The following is a 21,186-nucleotide window of genomic DNA, read 5'->3' on the forward strand; positions in this document are numbered from 1 at the left end:
CCATGCCACAGATCAATGCATGTGTAATTTATGTAATTTGCACTCCCTTGGTCATCCCCAAATCCTGCTCAGCATTTTTTATTTTTAATTTATCTTTTTTTTAACAAATTGACTGCTCTTAAATCCTGCTGCAAGCAAACTCCTGTATGTAATGTATTAAAGGAAGACAAAGCACTCTTATTTTAGCACATTACCACCAGGTTTTTGCTGGCCCACTTTGCCACATGCAGAAAGGACAATGATGTGCCTACTGTTCACTCATCTCTCTATTCAAGAGAGAAGTGAGCTGTTTGGATGCCACTGGCTATTCAGCCTGGTCAAACACTGATGGCAAAGAATTGTGATGTCTTTTCCCAGCACATCAAAGGCTGCCTGTACTCCAGCTGCCAGGTGGACTCACTCTATGACATGGCATGTTACAAAATGAAATGGTCTAATTCTGGAATACTGCACATACTCGTGGTGTTCAGATGATCTTGGTCACTGCATCAGATTCCTAAAGTGAACATTTGGTGCTATTATTTATTAACACATAACTCAGCTTTGTGTAAGGAAAAAAATCTTCCCTACACCTTGTGAGCTCTCCAGTGTCACTGGAAGCAGAATTTCATCTATATAAATTTAGCATCTATATGATACTTCAATTTGAATAGACCTGGAGCTCATGCTGTCCCTGTAAAATATATCTCCAGTAAAACATTATTTCAAGACCACAGATTCTGTTTGTTCTTTCTTAAATAGGATTCTGTGTGTGACTATGAATTTATGTGGTTGGGATGGTGCAGGATAGCTATTTTGAAGATCTAATTGATGTCAAGATTGATGTGACTCATGGGACTCCTAGGATCCCTACAAGTTAAAAAGTCCATGTTAGATGATACACATTTGTGCAGTTCTGTAGTTTGCTTTTGGGCAGGCGACTGTGGATTTCATATGGTTCACCAAGGTTGATTTGAAAATGCCTAAAATCATCAACAACCTCTATTGCAGCAGCAGATGGAAACACTAAGGGACATCCAAGGGCACTTGGATGCCTACACTTGGGTTTCTGAGTCACGCTCTCTGTCTTTCAGGGAAATGAACCTCTTCTTAGGTTCCACTGACAAAATTCCTAGCTTACCTGGTGCAGTCCAGGAGCTCTTCAGCAAAACTCAGTGACATCACCTAACCCTGTGTGAATTTCTGGCAAATAAGTATAATTTGTTATGGGTGGTGTCAGGCAGCTGATGCACCGCAGTCAAGCCCTGCTGCAGGAAAGCTGAACATGCTGACCCAGGCAGCTGGTTTCAGTCCATCACAAGAGTGATGTAGGACCCTAGCTCTAAATCAGGGGTTTCTGCCCAGCAGCTCATTTAGACCATGTAGCATTCTACAACAGCATTAGTTTCTTCTCAAGAAACTGAGTGCAGTCCTGTGCAATGTTTGAAAGGCCAATTGGGGAAGAAACTGAGCAGAATCTTACAGGCTTAAGGACTGGAGTGAGACTACTTCTCTGGCCACCTGGACAGACCATCTTAAGTTAATAAACTCTTCTATTATTTGTTCTGGCCTTTCCTTGGCTGTGATCTTTTACAGAGCCCTAGTACAAGACACTCCAATAAACAGGGACTTATTTAAGGTCTTCATGTTGTAATCATAACCCAACAAAAAAAAAAGGAAGAACTGCCACAGGCTTTGGTGAGCTTAGGAAGCTGATCTGTGATGTCTAGCATGATCTATGTGAAGTCTTTTCTTCTCTGCAAATCAATTTCAGATTCCAATAGAAACAAATTTGCACATATATAAAACTTGACTTCTGAGTTTCCAGTTAGTTAATCATTTCCAATGACATTCACTTGAGGAAACTTGTGGATAACTTTATAAATTAGATTCACCTTCTATAGATACTACATTTGCTTTGGCATTTAGCAATCTGGGGCAGTAATGAATTAAAGAAGAGAATTAAAAATCAACATAGTCAGATATTAATTGAGACTGACCAGCTCCTTTAAAAAATAATCCAATAAGGTAACAAACTCCATTAAAACACCAGTCAGCTACAGCTAGTGCCTACAAACCATACCTGTTTGACTTTCTATACTTGCCCAAATATATGTTGGTGTCCAAATTTATTTGGACCCTTGTCTGAACAAATGTTAATAATACTGTAACTCCCAGGTATTTGTTTTATTGCTGTCCTTCTGTATTTCTAAAATCTACCTTTGAATAAGTAGCCACTATGAATCATTTTATATTATCTCAGTTAAATTTCATTTTACCAACTTTATTTATTTTGCCCTCTTCTGCCATTTATCAAAGTGTTTCAGTAATCTACTCATATCCTCTAAAGATGCATCATCTCTCTCAGCTTTATACCACCTTAATATTGGGTTGGTAAGACTCTCCACAGTTGTTAATTGACCTCTCTGTTATCCTGTTCAAAGCATTCTCCCAAGGTAATGATGAAGTATTACAGTTACCCCATATTTAATTTTTAATCAAATTTTAGTTATCTTGCTGATGTAAACACAACATCAGCTTCCAGAAAGTTATCTGGTATCCTTTTTGGTTCTTATAAAACCATGAAACAAACAAACCAAATTTTTTCACTAATCTGTGCTGTTTAAAACATATATTAAAGTATCTAAACAGAAGCCAAATGCTTATCTTTTTTCAACAGCTTTATGAAAGTCAGTATTTGATGTGATAGTGGCCTGCATTTGCCTAGGTCTTCTATCATTCTTCAGAAATGGGTAGGAAGGGACTCCTCTGACTTGTGCTATGCAGAATTCAGATTTTGTGATCAAAGCAGATCCTCCTGGCTTTAGCACTTCTTCATCACAACACTGCAGCCAGGTCTCAATAGGCACAGCTGGATGCCCCATCACTGTCTAACCAGTGAATCTTGCTGGATGTTGATCTAGTAAGGGCTATTCAATCTTCCTTTCCTGAGCAAATTCACTTAGAAACTAGCCACCATCCAATGAGAAGCTGAAGGATTATAACCAATTGCATGAGAGCTGACTCAGATAAAATTGAAATTATTTGAATTGGTACTTGAAACTTTTTGAAGGCTTGCATCTTTGGTGCCACTGCCCTTTTTTTTTAAAGTGCCATACCAACGATCTGTCAATTCAGTTTCCAGTGTGGGAGTTCTAGCCTACCTGCTGATAATAAGCTCCTTGATAGCAGTGAATAATGCTTTACAACATTTCTGGCAGGCTAGGAAAACCTGCATCACCCTGGCAATCCACCACCAACCAGCCGATGAGGTTTCAGCCAGCCTCAGTTCTGTCTGTCACTTCTTACATAGATTGCTAGCAACAGTGTATATCTAGTTATCAAGCCTTAAGAAACTCCAAAAATACATTCAGAAAAGTCCATCACATCACCTCAGCAGCATGGGCTACTGTAAGCATGTCAAAGAAGTCTCTGCTCCTTGCTTCCAAAAGCAATACCAAGTCAATTAATTTAAGCCCTAGCTCTTAATCAGTGGTCTGAGATCCAGATCCTCTAAAAATCCTCCTGCAGCTCTGTGATGAGATTTGGCTGACACCTTTGCTCTTTGGCTAGAACTGAGCTCTCTATAATAATGTGCAGTTATTTGCACAAGTCAGAGCTTTCTTGCAAACAGATCTTTAATTTGCAGGACTAATTGCCATGCAAACTAGATATCCTCAAAACCTTCACCTGATTTTTGACACAAGCACACAGCATGTTTTTCAGGCTCTGCTGTCCCTAGTATAAACACAGTCTACGTGAGGGGGTATTTACAAAAGCCGTAGCAGTGGAGAGGAAACAGAGTTGGTTTATACTGGGACCAGTTGATGTTTGTCAATGGAAGTAGGTAGGCAGCAGGCAGCCAGGACAAATGGGTTCCAGACATCAGCATTTCTTAAGTCAATTCCTTCAAACTGTGTGTAGGAGGAGATATTGTGGAAAAAGGAAACAAATCTGCCTTTCCTGCACAACATAAGGCCAAAGAAGAGGGAATTCTCCAAAAATATGAGATATAAGCATTAGTCTTACAAAAGACTTTGTTCTTCCAACTGCAGCTCTGGCATCCAGCTTTGCTGCTTGACCTCTTACAACCTTTCTTGTACCTTCTTGGTGGGGATTTTTTATTCCATATTAAAACACTGTCCATAGGCAAGAATGAGGCTGACCCTTCCTGTGTACTATGTGCATTCCTAATTACCAGATTTCAAAGAACATAGGCTTGAAAGCCTACAGGAAAACGTCACAAGGGCGATGACAGGAATGCAATAGCTTTCATGCTGGCTAAGAACAAATAGGGTAGAACTTTTCAGAAAAAAAACAATAGGTGTTGAAGTGAGAGAGTCTATAAATTGTGACTAGCATGGAGGCAAGCAGGGAACAACCATACTCTGTTTCTTATTAAAAACAAAACCAAACTAAACTAATCAGTATTTTTTAAAAATGTAACATTTTATGTACACATAAAATATATATGTTTTATATAACATATACATTTTATGTACACATAAAATATATATGTTTTATATAACATATTTAGTTACTAGATAACATACTTTAAACTGTGCAATGTTGTTTCACTATGTAACAAAGGTCAAAAAATATATGTAAATGTTATAGAAATAAGTCCTTGGTGGATATTAAAATGAAGACTTGGTGGATATTAAAATGAACCTTTTGCACTGGAGATTTCTAAAGCTTTCAATTTTCATAAGCTGGGAAAATATGTCAGGGTAAAGACTGTTAAGCAAATGTCCTGTTTTTTAGATTCTTCAGTAGGTGTCCCTAAATTACCATTTTCAACACTGGAAGAGCTGGAAAGTTTGATCAATTTGTGCAAGACAATCCTGTTGTCCCAACCATTACTGTGGCATGGGTACAGCTTCTGGTACTGGGGCTGCAATAGAGGCAGGATGAGAGTTTGCCTGAATGTTGAGGTGTGGGTCTTGGCTGGGATCAGAAGGTTTGATTTTGGACTGAGTGAGAGTAGCTGGGTCCTGAGGAGGACAGCAGCTGGCATGGTGGTGACTTAGGGGTATGGGAAACACTGAATGGGCTTCATCAGTCTCCATGAAGAGCAGAAGAGAACTGTCTTGGCCAAGGGAAGTGATGGAGGATGGAGGCAGAGCCATGGGTACCTGAGGCACACTGAACTGTCAGACAAGCTTGTAGCTCAGCCATGCAGCTGTGGCTGCATCTAGGTCAGCTGCAACTGCAAATAATCTTGCCTGAAACAAAGCTGGACAACCAGGGTATTCCCAGTAATTTCCATCCATGTGTACGGCTCATAAAATTCAAAGGTACCTGACAGAGGGTTATGTGAGAGAGTTATACAAATGTATCTAGGCATGATGCTGAGACAACTGGAATCAAAATGATCTTTCAGTTTCTAGAGACTGGACAGGGAAAAAAAAATATAGATTATATCATCTCTGCACTGATGATCTTGACATCCAGTTACAGTGCTAGTACCTGCACTTGGAAAGGATGCTAAAACATTGAACCAGCAGCAGCAGAAAAAAAAAAAAAGAAAAAAAAAAAAGAAAAGAAGAAAAGAAGATAATAAAAGGCATAAAAATGAATGAAGGAATGGGAAAAGTAAGTTAGACCAAGAGGCTGAAGAAGCTTAACCTGTTTGGTTTACCAAGTGCTGTGATGATTTGATGGTAGTGCACAGGTTTAGATGCAGTCAATATACTGGACAGCACAGAACTGTCTTTGACTAAAAAGGCAGAAATCTCTGAGTGTGAACAGAAGCCTGGCAGCTCTGGTTAGAAATGAAGCATACAGTTATAACCATAACAGCAGGAATGGCCACTGGAACAGTGTGCTGAGCCTTCAGCTCATCAGGTCTTTGCTCCAGGCAGTTTCCATCCAAATGGCATTCTAAGCCAAATACACTGCCACTGTCCGTGCCAAATCTGCCTTTAAATTAGGTTTAGTCTCAGACTATACAAAGGTTTAGGAGAAGCTGAAACTGTCTGGGTGCCACACTATTAATCCCTTAGGTCCTGCCACCGCTGGCACTTGTATGTTCCTCGAGGTCCACCTCACCGCAACCTTTCCCCTGGCTACCGGATAGTCTGTGTTTGCACAGTGCTGGTAACACGACTTCTTCTGTCGCCAAATAATCATCTCTTTCACAGACCGCTGCTCTGTGGCAGCTGCCACCCCTGCTCTTCTCAAGAAACGTCTGCACCCTCTTGCTTTTCTCGTAACCCTTAAGGGGACACCGAGGTCTCCTCCAAGAGGAAGGGTCCCCTCGGGGCGTATCCCCTCCTCAGAGAAATCTCTGCCGTCTCCCTGAGGAGCGCGGATTTCCCCAGCCCCGCGGCCGGGCGAGAGGAGCCCCGGGGGGACGGGGGATAGCGCTGGGACACCCCGCAGGTCTCCGCGGCGCCGGTACCGCCGGTGCCCGCCGCCAGGGTTGAGATCCGAGGGTGGCGTGGGGCGGGCGGGGAAGGGGCGTGCGTGCGTGCGTGTCTCCTGTGGAAATCCCGGAGCCTCCAGCTCCGCCCCGCGCGTGTCCGTGGGCTGGGGCCGGGCGGGGGAGCAGCCCCGGCCGCCGCCCCGCCCCGCCATGCCGCAGCCGTAGGCAGCCCGCGGCCGCTCCCAGCCCTCGGCCTCCGCGGCCTCCGGGCGGCGCGGCGGCGGCGGGCCCGGTCCTGCCCTGCCCGATGGGCAGCCTGCTGAGCGGGGTCAGCTTCAAGGAGCCCACCACGGTGGAGGACTGCGACTCCACCTGGGAGACCGACTCCGAGCCCGAAGCGGCGGACGCCGGCGGAGAGCCGCAGCGGCAGGAGGGGGTGTGCACCGCCGCGGGAGGCGGAGAAGAGCCGGCAGAGCTGTCCGCCGCGGACTGCCGGCCCCAGGAGCCACCACCGGCCCCGGCCCCGCCGCCAGAGGAAGGGGAGCGGGCAGAGGCGGACGCCACCAGCCCCGAGCAGGTACCGCTAGCGCCGGGGACTCCCCGCCTCGCCCTGCCCGCGGGCTCGGTAGCCGGGCTGGGAAGAGCGGCGGGGGCTGCTGGCACTCGGCGCTGGCGTCTGCGCCGTGCGGCGCCGGACCGGGTAGGGCCGGGCCGGACCGGACAGGGAGGTGCTGTTGCTGCTGCCCCGCTGAACTCCGTGGCTCCGGAGAACGGGCGGAGACGAGATGAGCACCTGGGCCGGTCCGGTCCAGCCCCAGTGCCTGCCGCCCTCCCCGCTCTGCGGTACCCGCGGGTCGGAGCAGGGTCCTGGCGCGGGGACCTTCGCACCGCATGAAGCATGGGGGGATTCGTGGGGAACTGGCGCTGTATCTGAGGGGTAAAGGAGCTGGGTCTCCTCACCCCCCATCGTGACGAGGACCGGCTCTTGGGAGAAAGCTGAGGCCTTGAAGTGCTGCTGTTTCTAGTGAAGGTTCTGCTTTAAATTAGATACAGTCTTGAACGTGGCATCTTAATGAAATGGGTGAAAAATCTGAATACTGGGTCATAGGTGGCAACAGATTTGTCGGTCCGAGGTGAGGAATTTTCAGGGCAAGTTTCTGTCTTTAAGGAATGTTTACAAATTACTACCCTAGGGAAATAAAGGGTTGCTTTGCCAGTATTTTGGGGGGGGAATTAGAACTGAATGCAGGGTGGACAAGCTGGGTCTTTTTTTTTTTTTTTTTTTTTTTTTTTTTGTCTGGTAGATATGTGTATATTTGGTTCAGAAACTGCAAAATTAAATAAGCATACAGGCTTCCCCCTTTTCTGATTGATACTAATGCCTGATAACTGAGTGTCAAGGGCTGCTGCTCGTTCAAGCAAGCTCGTTTTGCCTGTAGGTGTGGTCAAAAGCTGAACTTGAAAAAGGAAGAATGGAAATTGATGCTTGTTTGTCATTGATATGCTGTTGATAAACTAAGAGCTGAAAAAATAATAGAGACAAAATTCCAGTGCAGTCACAGGGACTTTCCTTTCTAGGCTTGACTTTAACCTATTATGTGTGTTCTGCAAGGAGTAGAGAGAATTTTTGTTTCTCATGTAGTCTTGGTTTCAGTGTAGAGACTTATTTAAGAAAGTGAAAAATAAAAAAACTCCTTGCTGCAATACGGTTAGATAGAAATTGCAAAGAAAATAAAGTTGTTGGTAGCAAGTTGAAGTCTGTACGCAAATGCTTCATTTTCTGCTTTTCTTCAATATCTGCAGCTTTTTCAAGTGTTCTGTAAAGGCAGTGGGATTGTTTTCATTGACCTTGGTGGGTTCTTGTTTCAGGTCACAGCTTCTGTACAGCTGGGCACCAGTACAAGTTCTCATACGTGTGTATTTCCTCTAAGCGGGTTTTTGTTTTCAGGATTTAGTGGTTCTTCTTACTAGGCTCTCAATTGCAGTTCTGATAGAGTTCAAGAAAGCATTAAAATGTAAATTTAGCCTTTCTGTCACTATTTGTTTTCTTCCACAGGATGCAGTGATAGCAATTAAGTCAATGTACACGGGACATATAGTCTTTGCAAATATTGTGGTTTCCTGTTCAAAATGAATGGTGTCTGCGTTTTCACGTTTAGTTCCTTGTATCACCCTGTGCCAGATCGTTCTATGTTACTTTGAAGTGTTGCACTTGAAAATGACAATCAACCTGTTGAAACAAATCAAATTCTGTCTCACTGGGGGGACGTTTCATTGTCTTGCTTTTGTATTTTATTATTTTAATTTAGGTTTAATGAGTGTGGTGTTAAGTATTCAGCAGGGAAATTTTCAGTTGTGACCAAACAGTAGGCAAATACATCAATTGGTGTTCATTTGTATTGCTGAAATCCGGCCTATAAAATAATTATTTTAATGTTACACCAATTCAGTATTTGCTGTGTTTGTGGATGGTTATTCTCTATTTTGTAACTGTTTCAGAGTGGTGATGGAACTGAGCTGACAGCCAAGCCAAAGAGAAGCTTCTACGCAGCAAGAGATTTATACAAGTACCGACACCAGTACCCAGTAAGAATATTTTAAGGTTTTAAATTGCCTTTTTAGTAGAAGACAGCACACAACCCAAATGTTTCTAAATCTCTTTGGGAAGATTCTGTACCCTTTGGTGCTTTATAAATATGACATATGAGAAGAATCAGAAAAGCTGATGCGGAGGAATGTGGAAGAGGAGTGAAACAGTATTCATCCCAGGTGTATGTAAAAACACACGAGATGGGTAAGCCTGGGAACAGCAGTAGGAGCCCAGAAAAAGGCTTGTGCCTTGAGCATCTAAAAGGATGGATGGCAGAGTTTGGACTTACAAATGTGTTGCTATGCTTGCTGCTCTAACCTCTGCCTCAGTAGAAGTACCAGTCAGAAGGAACTTCCAGGTCCTTAAACTGACCTTTAAATGCATGAGTAATTCTAAGCAATTTCCAGTTTTTATAAAACTCTGAAATGTTTTAGTCCTCAAATTATTCAGAGCAGAACATTACTTTCTGCATACTCTTGATAGGTTTTTGTAGGCTACTAATGTGCTATTTTCTTTCTTTCAGCAGAATTTCAAAGATCTCCGATACCAAAATGACTTGTGCAACCTCCGCTTCTACAAAAATAAAATCCCATTTAAACCTGATGGTGAGCAATTTGTGGCAATAAGAGTGAGAACAAAAGAATGTTCACTAGTAATAGTAACAAAGTGAAACTGCAGGGGGTATTACAGTGCTGACAAAGGTGTATAGCTATGACTTTAACCTCCCATTTGGAGTAGGTAAAACGAGTTAGCTTTGGCTCTAGGGAGGTGCTGCTTTTCTCAGGCATTCTTAACATGATGTAGTACCAGTTTGTTTGTACCAGTACTTTATGGTACTGCCACAACCTTTTATTAAACAAAAATAAAGCTGCTCAAGTATGCTGCACAAACTCTTGTTACTTGACTAGGAGTGGCAGCGATATGGGTGTTGTCCCTGGTGTTGTGAAAGGGAAAAAGAATGTGTTGTATCTCCCTTGTGTGATTATTATAATAACAATAATAAAATACCTTATTTCTTGAAGTCCCTGGTGGTCCTGGTAGTGGAGCAGGAACTGCATTTGCAAGGTTCTGCACAAACACAGAATGAGCTGAAAGATGACAAACACTGCTCTAGAGAGCTTGCGAGCAAGGAATGAGAGACATGAGGGTAGCAGACAGATGGGGCAGCAGAAGGAGGCAATAAAACAATCTTGGTTAGAATGATAGACATGAGTAGAATTAATCTGGAACTGAAAGCCAGAAAAAGTTGGAAGAGGGGTCCTTTGAAGAATAAAATGAAGGAGTAATTCAAGAGGATAAACCAGGAGAAAAGAAGAAGTTAGAGAGGGGTCTTCTCCTAAAATTTGTAAAGAAAAAAACGCCTCATAGAATGTTAGGACAAAACTACAGGTGGTGTTCTGAAAAGTGACTGATAGGCCACGAGGCTGAAATGTGGATGACTGATTATGCTGAAGTTTTTACTGAGAATGGAAAGGAGTAGCCACCACCTTGACATAAGTCTGTAGATCTTTGAGTGTTCAGAGGAAGCCTAGGCTACCACATTAGGGACTGAGGCACTAGGGGTGTTAATTAAAAAGGACATTTCTAGTGCAATACTGTATCTGAAGTGTAGGTCTCATATGTGTACTAGGAGACTATCTGCATGGAGCTTTGGTCCTTGTAGGCCACACTTGTGCTGTTTGATTTCTGGGAGAGGCCATGATGCAGTTGTAAAACTGTTGCTGGTTTCAGGGTTGAAACAGGCTAACAGTGAGTGTTCACACATGGAAAGAGACTGTACAGTATTTGGAACAAGGAACATCCTTTTATGTTCCTTGTGAATTTGTGAGGTCCCTTCCAACCCAGCCAATTCTATGATTCTATGAAATGAGGTGCCTCTGCTCATGGTATGGACTCAGTGTGAAGAATGATTAAGTTGATTAATTTCCTTTTACATGTACTTTGTCCTATTTTTTTGTCATTGTGTCTTTCCAAGAGGAACTGACTGAGGTCCACAACTGTGTGGTTTTCAGACCACTAAAGCCTGAAATTGTCATTTGTTGATCACGACCTGAGACCCCAAGGTCAAACTCATGGCAACAGAATGAAGACTTTTGGCCACAGCTAATGGAGAAAAGTTTCCCAATTAAGTTTTAGTGACTGAATTAATTTTAAATTAAAATGAATTTATTTATGGGTGTAAACATAATATGTTAAGGAAAATCAGAAGTATGTATTCTGTCATTATGTTAACTTGTCATGGACTTTTTGTAGCAGGACACTGGTTTTGATGGCTACCTAACAGTTTTCAAATTGTTTTTTTGCAGGGGTTTATATTGAAGAAGTCCTAAATAAATGGAAAGGAGACTACGAAAAACTGGAACATAACCACACATACATACAGTGGTTGGTTACTTATTATCTATTTCTTTTTCAAGCATTAATTTGTTTAAGTGTTCATATACTGTGAAACATATGCACTTTTTGTTTTAACAGGCTTTTTCCACTGAGAGAACAAGGTCTGAATTTCTACGCTAAAGAATTAACTACATATGAAATTGAGGTAATACAAATTGAGCTCAAAACAAACCAGCACATTAATGTTGATACTTAACTGCTTTTTGTTATGTAGAGTTGTTTTATACAATGCAGAAGTACTTGCTCTAGTGCTTAGAATTTTGGATGTATTCTTTGTTTATTAGGAATTCAAGAAAACAAAAGAAGCAATTAGAAGATTCCTTCTGGCTTACAAAATGATGTTGGAGTTCTTTGGAATAAAACTGATTGATAAAACTGGAAATGTAGCACGAGCTGCTAACTGGCAAGAAAGATTTCAGCATTTGAATGAGTAAGTAATGACATACACTCCACTCTCCTGGGTTGCTATAGAATCTCCTTAGCTTTTTTTTTATTATTTCCTAGAGAAAGGGAAAATATAGTTTCAAAAAGCCTGCTAGGAAAAAGAGAAAAAGGAATAGTCAGTGTTTGGTTTGTGTCGGTATTCTTCCTTCCCCTTTTTTTGATTGTCCTTCTCACTTGTTACCATTTTAACTGACATCAGTGAATTCCCTGAAAATATAACTTCAGATGGTGCTGAAGAAGATCACAGTTCCAAATTAACTAGTTTTTCATGCTACTGAGTGCATTTTCACCTGATCCCAAAGTGCTGCTGCTCAGTTGGAAAGAACAAGTGGCTTATTGTTGTGCTCATGTTTCATTTTGAGAAAAATCAAAATCTCCACCCCTGTATGGAAGCTAAATAACAATATTTCTCTCCTCAAAACTTTTCTTTATTTTTATTTAATACCTTTCAATGGCAGTGCTTAGCAGGCGAGGGTTAGACGTGCATTAAGTCAAACTTCAGCCCGACTTTCAGCAAATAACATCTGTCACCTCTCATTGGCATTGAGTGGAGCATAAGTTTGCATAAGTCCTGTGTGGATTAATTGTATCAAAATATTTTTCAAATCAGTTGGTCACTTTGGAAGGTTGTTTTCTTGCAGTATTTTGTACTGCTATCTAAATGGAAGCTTGTTGGGAGGCTTGCTAGTGGATAATTTTGAATGGATAATGAAAATAATTTGTTGATTAATTAATTAATTTTAGTCATATATTCTCTGAGTTAACTTGTGTGTGGACTTAAGGCTCAGGTCACAAATAAAACAGGGCTTCAGGAAGCTCAAATATTACTGGAAGTATTTACATTGTAATCCCTATATTCTCACAACTGAGAATACAGAATTTTAAATCAGGAATTGGGACTCTATGTAATTCTAGCCATCTAAAATTTAGGCATTTAAATGTTCATTCAGGTGTACTTTACAAGGGAAAGAGCTCTTCAGAAGCAGTTCCAGAAGATAGTTTCTTCTATTTATCTTTGATGATTATTAGGACAGTAGGACTTGCTTCTGTTTCTCCCAGTAGTGACCATCAGAAGTGTAGGTAGCTAGTCTAGAATGGAGACCCAGATTTTAAATACCTTAAGTGAAGTGCAGTGAATCCTATTCCATAACTGTATTTCATAGAATCATAGAAAGTTAGGGGTTGGAAGGGACCTCAAAAAATAATCTAGTCCAACCCCTCCTGCCATAGCAGGGTCACCTATATCAGGTCACCCAGGAATGCATCCAGGTGGGCTTTGAATGCCTCCAGGGAAGGAGATTCCACAACCTCCCTGGGCAGCCTGTTCCAGTGCACTGTCACCCTTATAGTGAAAAAATTCTTCCTAATATTTAAATGGAACTGCCTATGCTCCAGTTTGTAACCATTGCCCTTTGTCCTACTATTAGTCAGTCACCCCTCAGAAAAGCTTGACTTTGTCCTCCTGGCACTCACCCCTTACATATTTATAAACATGGATGAGGTCACCCCTCATTCTCCTCTTCTCCAAGCTGAAGAGCCCCAGCTCCCTCAGCCTTTCCTCATAAGGGAGATGTTCCACTCCCTTCAGCGTCTTGGTCACTCTGTGCTGGACTCTTTCCAAGCAGTTGCCTGTCCTTCTGGAACTGAGGGGCCCAGAACTGGACGCAATATTCCAGATGTGGCCTCATCAGGGCAGAGTTGAGGGGGAGGAGAACCTCTCTAGACCTACTAGCCACATCCCTTCCAATTTACTGTAATACACTACAAAAACTGTGTTTTATAAAGTGACTTGGTATTCTCCTCTGAAAGAATACATACAGTAGAAGGAATCAAACCAGTACACACTTCAGATTTTTCCCACCCCATTGGTGCATTGCCTCAGTGCATTTTACAGAGACCAATTTTCACTCACAACATCCTAGTGAAGGAGGTGCTAGCAGTCTTCAGCAGCTGTGTGAAATTAAAGGACAGGAAGCCTGAAGTAACATACCCAGATTCATAAAAATTAGCAAGGAATTGCTGTTCCAATTCTGTATCTGTAAGGTATGTTGTTTTTCTGATTCAGTGGGATTTTTTCACCCTTTTCTTTCAAAGGTCTCAACACAACTACTTGAGAATCACTCGAATTCTGAAAAGTCTTGGTGAGCTTGGATATGAGAGTTTCAAATCTCCCCTGGTAAAATTCATTCTCCATGAAGCTCTTGTGGAAGATACCATTCCCAACATTAAGCAAAGTGCTCTAGAATATTTTGTTTATACTATTAGAGACAGAAGAGAAAGGAGGAAACTCCTGAGATTTGCCCAACAGCATTATACACCCTCAGAGCATTTTATCTGGGGACCCCCAAGAAAACAGAAGTCAGAAGGAAGCAAAACAAATAGAAAGCCAGCATCTCCCATTTCTATTCACAATAGTTACATTTCTAAGCATAAGAAACCAAAAGAGCCTAAGAATACATCAGCAAGTGGAAGCTCAGCCAGTAAAACAACAGAAGGAAAGAAGGTAGAACTCCCAAAAAATGGAGAAGAAAATGACTTGGATGAACAAGAAATGAACTGTGATGCTGTTAGGCAGAACAACAGTGAAAAGAACAGTGAAACTGTTACCCATCAGCTTTCAAAATCAGAAGAAACTAATGATATTTCAGACAGGAAGGAAGATGCTTCTCATTTGAAAAAAGATGATGAAAATCTGAGCAATGACTGTGGAAATCACCCAGGCACGATAGAGAAAGATTCATGTGACACTGAGAATTTGTCAGATAACACAACAGTGGATCTACAAGATAACCTGGATAAGGATACGCTTTCTGGGGGGACCACCACAAAAATCAAGGATGAGCTCAAATCATGAGTCTGAAGTTAAAAATCATTATGTTTCATATTGAATGAAGCAACAAATTCATTGCTCCTTCATTTTGGGTGAAATCTCCATCTAGTGTAGTATAAAATGTTCATGAGACTATGCTTGTTGTGAATACATCAGATTAGACTTAAGTTAATTATATTTTTATCAACCTCAGTTTATCACTAGTCAACCAGGTGTAGCTCTTTAAAACATTCATGTATATTCAAAGCTAACAAATTCCTTATCTTTTCCAGACAGATTGCATAGAAAAGGTGATATATTTTGTAGCCACTAAATTTATCCACTATTTAAACAAACAAACAAAAAAACCACTAGAAGGCCTTGGAGCATAAGAATTTTTTACATTTCTTTCAATATGCTTTAAGTGTTTATTTCTTATTATGAAATGACTAGAAATTATTTCAAGAGCACAGAGTTTTTTTTCTGAGTGGACTGGGTATTTTTAGGAGCTATGTTGATGATTAATGGCAGTATTTGCACAGCATCTTTTACCTGAGATTAACATCCTTGTCCAAGACACTTAGTAACAGCTATCAAAATGTCCTGTGCAGCTGGGTGTCAGTGTATGTTGAATAAAAACAGTGAAACTGAATCCACAGCTTTTGGGTATAAAGCAACTTGCTCTTCAAATTTCTTATAGGCCCTGTTAAGTTCTTTCTTCATTCAGAAGTTACTACTACTAATTTGGAAGGAGGGATCTCTTTGATCACTCAGACTTGGTCTCAGTGTGGAAGCTCTTTGGTAATCAGTAACAGAACAACTCTCTCAGCTGGGTTTAGAACCTGGAAGGCCTCTTGAAAAGCAGAAAGCAGCTGAAAAGAGGTGGCTTCAACACAAAACACTGCATAATCATCAAAGCCATCAGAGAAAAAGTTACCTGGCCTGTCCGGGTGGATCTTCCCTGAACTTGCAAGTTTCTTGGATGGCTTTGGGTAAGATCTGCACAATGCTGAACTGCTGTTGCTGGGGCTGGGAGAGGAAGGCAGTCCTGATGCTTCCTTCCTGCTGTCTCTCTCTTCTTTTTGCTCTGTATCAGAGGTCCTTCACAGTTTAATTTTCTTTTGATTATAGGCTGAAACCTGTGGCTGGCCAGTCTGCTGCCATGGCTGGAGGCCAGCAGGTAGGAATTTCCCAATTAAGAACTTTCCCAACCTTCTTTACTGAAGGACTTTCTGGTTTCCCTGAGTAGCCTCTTCTGATTTAGTACCATTCAATCAACGATGATAGTACCCAGGAAGTTAATAGTGTGGAACATGAATTTAAAAATAATGCAGGTAGAATCTCACACTTTCTACAGTCCTAAAATAATCTAAAACTTCTGTATGTGTTTTCTATTTAAAAGTCTATATGTTATCCACTGCCTTTAATGTATTTTTAATGAAAAGGTACAAGGCAAGTAGCTGACTACAGTTTGAGTGTTGGAGTGCTATGAGACTTTAATCAAGTCTCACAGCTCAAGAAGACAAAGTCTTCGGGGGTTTCAGAGCATAAACAGAATGTCTTGTATTTTTCTGTTTCACTAATACCCATCATGGCAGTTTATCATCCATTGCTTTCCCTGGGTAGCACTGTTTCTTGGGATCAAATAGAGTGGCAGCCAGAGATATTGGTACCTATGAACACAGGTAAGGTTCTCTCCATCCTAAAGAGGCAGAAAAGAAGGAAGGTGTGTCCCTCCTTCTCCTGTGCTTACTTGTAAAGAAAGGGTCATTTGTACATGGATTTTTTTAAAGGTAACCCAGATTGTTCAAGGAAACATTAAGTATGTGATAGCAGAAATGCTCCAGATAATTCCTCCTACAGCCAGTGCTGCTTAAAAGCTGGAAAGGTGAAAAGAAGCCTTTCACAATACCCAGGACTTGAACTAGGATGCCTGTGTTATGTTTGCCTCTGACTTTTGGAGCAGAAGGGGACACAAAATAGTGAGATGAAATGGGTCTGTGTAGTTAAGGATTCTGGCCCCACCTGTAAGCACAGGCAGGACAACTTTATGTTCTGCCTATGACTTTTTAAAATCTTGAGTGCCTCACCATGCTGACTTAATAGTGTTGTTTTTACATAGTTATTTCTTGAAGGGCATAAGGAAAACTTACACACTGCGTATGAAGAACATAACTAGAAGGTAGGTAGTTGTACAGAGCCTTCAATTTATGGACTTTAGTATTAAGGCTAAACACTATAAAAATACCTAGTATTCAAGTGAAATAAGGGATGCTCGGAGTGTTACTATATTTATACTGCCATTTGATTGAACATAGAATATTGCCTACTGCCAAGAAAAAATAACAAATCTTGCTCTTGGGATTTGCATCCAAAAGATGTCTCTGCAGTACAGTATTCTGTTATTGTGACACAGCTTTCACCTGTACATGCTTGCTGGTTCAACCACTCAAAATCAGCTGCTTAATGTGCTTTTAATCTGGTGAGGCTCTCTGCGTTAAGGGCCCAGTGTATCTGAAAATACAATCAAGAACTTTGGGACTCATGTACTTAGTAACTCTGCAGTTATTTTATTTTTTTAAAATCTGCAGCTCCTTGTATTCCTATCAAGTTTTTACAGAAGTGAAAAGAGTAGTGGCATACCAGTTGCCTACAAAAAAGTATGGGTATTAGGTATGTGAGGTTTCTTGTGTCAGGTGGGCTCTTGCACTCTGATCTTTGTTTTATAGCTTTAGCAGCAGAATTACTCCCATGTGACACTTCAGCTTTAACACAAGCATTCTTCTCTATGTAAAATGTGACAGTATATTATTCTTTTCATGAAAGAGTTGTTTCTTCTGATGTTGTAAGCGCTTAAAAGAAGGATTCATTGCAGAGCAATCTTGCAGCGTAGCATCCCATTGAGATTTGTGAGGATCAAGTGGGTGCACTGTGTGCGTTTCATTACAGAATCATGGCCTTAGCAACCAGAGGCTCCCCATGCTTGAGTTTTCTTAATATTGGCTTTTAGGTTTACAGTACAATATGTAGAAATGATTGTATTAAAAACGCCAGTAGTCATTGAATCGTTACTTCAGGAACTGGGGATATGCAAAGGAAGTCTGGACATTTGCTCATTTTTAAGCTTGTTTTTGCATTGCTATGCACCTAAGTATTCAGTGATTTCTGTGTAATTGCACAATAATTCTATTTTTGAATCTGAGCTATTCGTTTACTAATTGAACAGAACCTCCCATACAGGTGTTCTTTCCTAATAAGTACATCTCAGTAGCCTCTGGGACAGCTAAATGGGAATAGTGTGTATACCTACACACCTGTAGATTTGGTTTTAAGTATCCTAAGGTGAGAGGAATGCACAGCTTGCTACAACATGACTGTGCACACACATGCAAGTGAAGGTGGTCCTGCAAATCATGCAGAAAATGCAACACTTTAGGATTAGTTTCAACTTTGTGCCCTACTATCCAGGATGTAACTGTACCTTGGTACCTGATACTGTCTGGATGTAGAGACTGAAGGCTTCTGTAGAGGAGATTTGCACCACAGACCATTCAGATAAGATGAGCAGTTATTCATTGGCATATATCTAGGAGCAGAACTGAGCTCTTGATGTCCATTTTGCTCATATTTAAAGGCATGATCCTGAGAAATGTTTGCAGTGAGTCTTTGAGAGTTTTTCTCAGGCTTGGTCAGCTCCTCAGTTTGCTGCTTTGAGATTGCAGCAGTCTCATGTATTAGGTATTTGTGTAATCATAGCTAATGTTTCCTGTACCCTGGTGTAAGTCTCCTTGAGCCATTCCAGAATAATAATCTGCAGGTGCATATACCTGTACTATAGCCAGAACGTTTACAAACTTTTTATAATTTTGATGGCTGATCCAGTAAGGTAAGTCTAGGGAGACTTACTAGATTTAAACAGAAAAGAGATCTTTTTAATTTTTTTAAACAAAATATATGTATATATGCTAATTTAGTTAATTTTTTTCACCTTTCTTTTTCTGATGGTTGTGGTGGTACTGATCCCAAATTATAGTAAGATATATATGTTTAACTGAAAATGTAGCTCCAACTTTTACAGGTAACATTATATTGAATTTCCTTGACAAAAGCTGTATTTATGAATAAGATGAAAGTATGTGAAGTAAGTTTTGCCATTAATAAAAATGTGACACTATGATCCTGCTCCCAGCAGTGGCCACTAATGATGTGAAACGAAGATCAAATGAGGTGACCCCAGTTTTCTCCAGGAATTTTTCCATTTTTGAACTTATTTTCTTTCAGCCTCTGCAATTGTGGCTATGAGTTCCAGGTTTTAATTGTTTTCTGTGGAAGAAGTTTGTCTCACTTGTCTCAGATCTGATTATTCAAGAATTGTTAGTGCATTTGAACACAGTTGCTGAAAGTACTGTTAAGATGAACAATAATCCACTTCAAGTTAGATTTTAAAAGCCATGTGAGATTCTAATGCTAAAATACTTGCTTAGGGAGAAAATGTCCTGTGTTTCTGTCCTGAGGCTGTCTGCTTAGGCTGAAAACTTGTCCTGTGTTGATGACAATATTCTTGTACTTGTCCCATCTGAATAAATTTTTACACATAACTTCTTTTTTATCAAGTATGAAAAGTCAGATTGCAACTTCAGAACAGATTTTAATTTTTTTCTATCAGTGTAAACCCAAAATCAGTCAAAGGCAAAACCCATTCCTATCCCATATCTGAGTGAGGTTCTTTAGGATTTGGAGACACCAGCATTGATGGCTGTAATGTTGTGATCATTTAGAAGACAGAAATACTGTTGGGAGTTTCCTGAGAACTACCCTCCTCAGTCCACATTTTGGTAACTTATTTTGATACCTGTCCCCAGTTCCAATTGCAATAGGTGTGACTGCTCAAAAGGTGGTTTTGATGGCCATGGGAGTCTGAAAATGAAGGATGGGTCAAAAATGCCTAAGCATGGGCAACCTGCCCTTTGTTCACTTCACAGTCATTACTGCAGCTTCACTGCTAACAGGTATTTACATGCAGTTCCCCAAGGGGAATGGAAATTGAGTCTCTAACATCTCTGTGCTCTGTATTGCCTATCAACTGCTTCTTTTCCTGAAAGCTCTGTTCTTTTTACAACCCATGTTTTCAGGTATTCTCACTTAGACCATTAGGGGAAGCAAGAGTTTATTTTAAGAATATATTTAATACGTGCCATACCTAATAGAGTCTTAAATATAGTTCAGAAGCTAGAGATCAATTAAATAGAGACTTCCTGTGGCTTTACATTTATCATCACCTTTGTATTTATTTTCAAAAGCATTAAGCTGTTTACTATAAAATAACATGAGAATTGGCAAATTGTTCTGAAAGAAGTCTCTTACTTCTTAGAAACTCAGCACTTTTTAATTCTACCATGCTTACAAGTCTAGTGGTGTATTCATCAACTAAAGTTTATTGTGAAATATACTGAATGTATTTACTGCTGTGGCTAACTGTGTGAAAATTACTGTTTTGCAGTAAAAAAACGGGTTATGGCACATATGTTTTTGGGATCTGCTGAAGCATGTTTGCTAATCATTAGTTGCTCTTTTTTCTGTGTTTTAACCAATCCACGGTTGTTTGCCCTTTATGCTGTTTGACAGTGACAGATGATTAGGAATAGCTTTGCACTGATAAAATTTGGAAGTTACATAGGCTTCATTGCTAAAATGCAATCTAAAACCAAAAAAAAGTGCAATACAAAGAAAAAAAAAAATCAAGCAAAACCCAATAATTTTTACTTGCAAAATGGAACAAGTTACATGTCAGTTTTTATGAGTGGTCCTGCTCTCTTCTCTGTATTCCTTTGCAGTGTTTAATTACAGAATGCTGTGCATGTTTGGTAGTACCAATACCATATGTATGTGGTAGGAGTGGTAACCAGTTTCTGGATTTGTAATGCACTAAAAAGATATATTTTATAATTCTGTAACTGTATGGCAGTGTTATGCCAAAAAAATGTATAAACATAAAAAAGCAATAGTTTATGTTGCTTACTGCTATATTTTGACTGGTTTGTAAAATTAAAGACTTGGATTTCCTTTCAGGTAAATATATTTTTAATAACAGCAGCCAAAACGTCTAAATCAATAAAGCTTCTTCATTTAGCAGTATTGTTTTAGCAACATGTACAAATATTGTGTAGCTCTAATGATGTGTAATTGCTGTTTGGCACTTGTTTGTATAGTCTTCTGTAAATGTGTTGACACTTACAAGTAGGGCATTAAAGGCTCTGGTTCTCCTATTTTTGTTGTCAGTGACAAAACCACTGTGGATAGCAGAGGAATAAGGGAGAGCTCGCAGTGAGCTTTACTAAAGGCTCAGGGGCTTTTTAATTTAAGAAAAAATACATGCTATGGAAACTCTGTTAACATTAAAGGGTAAGATATCCATAATGATATTGCAGGGAGAAGCTCTCTGGAGCAGTGCCAGCAACTGGCTACTGCTGCTTAAACTTAGCAAGGAAACATTTCACCTGCTGGTTGTATTTATCCTCTGCTTAAGTTGTAGAATTGGATGGCTTCAGCTCCTTTTACCCCAGTTTTCCAATAAGCTGTTACTTGCATGGTGGGACTGTA

The 21,186-nt window shown here is 40.5% G+C and overlaps 1 protein-coding gene across 3 annotated transcripts in view; it reads left to right on the forward strand.

The window, feature by feature from the left end:
* OGFRL1 (opioid growth factor receptor like 1) overlaps window positions 1–20,719 on the forward strand; it is a 78,551-nt gene extending 57,832 nt beyond the window's left edge. Inside the window, exons 1-7 of one of the 3 annotated variants that reach the window (XM_030447404.1) lie at window positions 6,532–6,923; window positions 8,846–8,932; window positions 9,463–9,541; window positions 11,243–11,321; window positions 11,412–11,478; window positions 11,618–11,763; window positions 13,872–20,719. In XM_030447404.1, the coding sequence (XP_030303264.1) occupies window positions 6,654–6,923; window positions 8,846–8,932; window positions 9,463–9,541; window positions 11,243–11,321; window positions 11,412–11,478; window positions 11,618–11,763; window positions 13,872–14,631 (1,488 nt within the window). In that variant the 5' untranslated portion in view covers window positions 6,532–6,653 and the 3' untranslated portion in view covers window positions 14,632–20,719. Of the gene's footprint in view, window positions 1–6,531; window positions 6,924–8,845; window positions 8,933–9,459; window positions 9,542–11,242; window positions 11,322–11,411; window positions 11,479–11,617; window positions 11,764–13,871 lie in introns of those variants that run through there. The other 2 variants (XM_030447403.1, XM_030447405.1) reach the window with 2 other exon arrangements.
* The last annotated feature ends 467 nt before the right edge of the window (window positions 20,720–21,186 follow it).

The sequence above is a fragment of the Calypte anna genome, chromosome 3 (genome assembly GCF_003957555.1).
Source record: "Calypte anna isolate BGI_N300 chromosome 3, bCalAnn1_v1.p, whole genome shotgun sequence".
In the NCBI taxonomy this organism is placed as follows: Eukaryota; Metazoa; Chordata; class Aves; order Apodiformes; family Trochilidae; genus Calypte; species Calypte anna.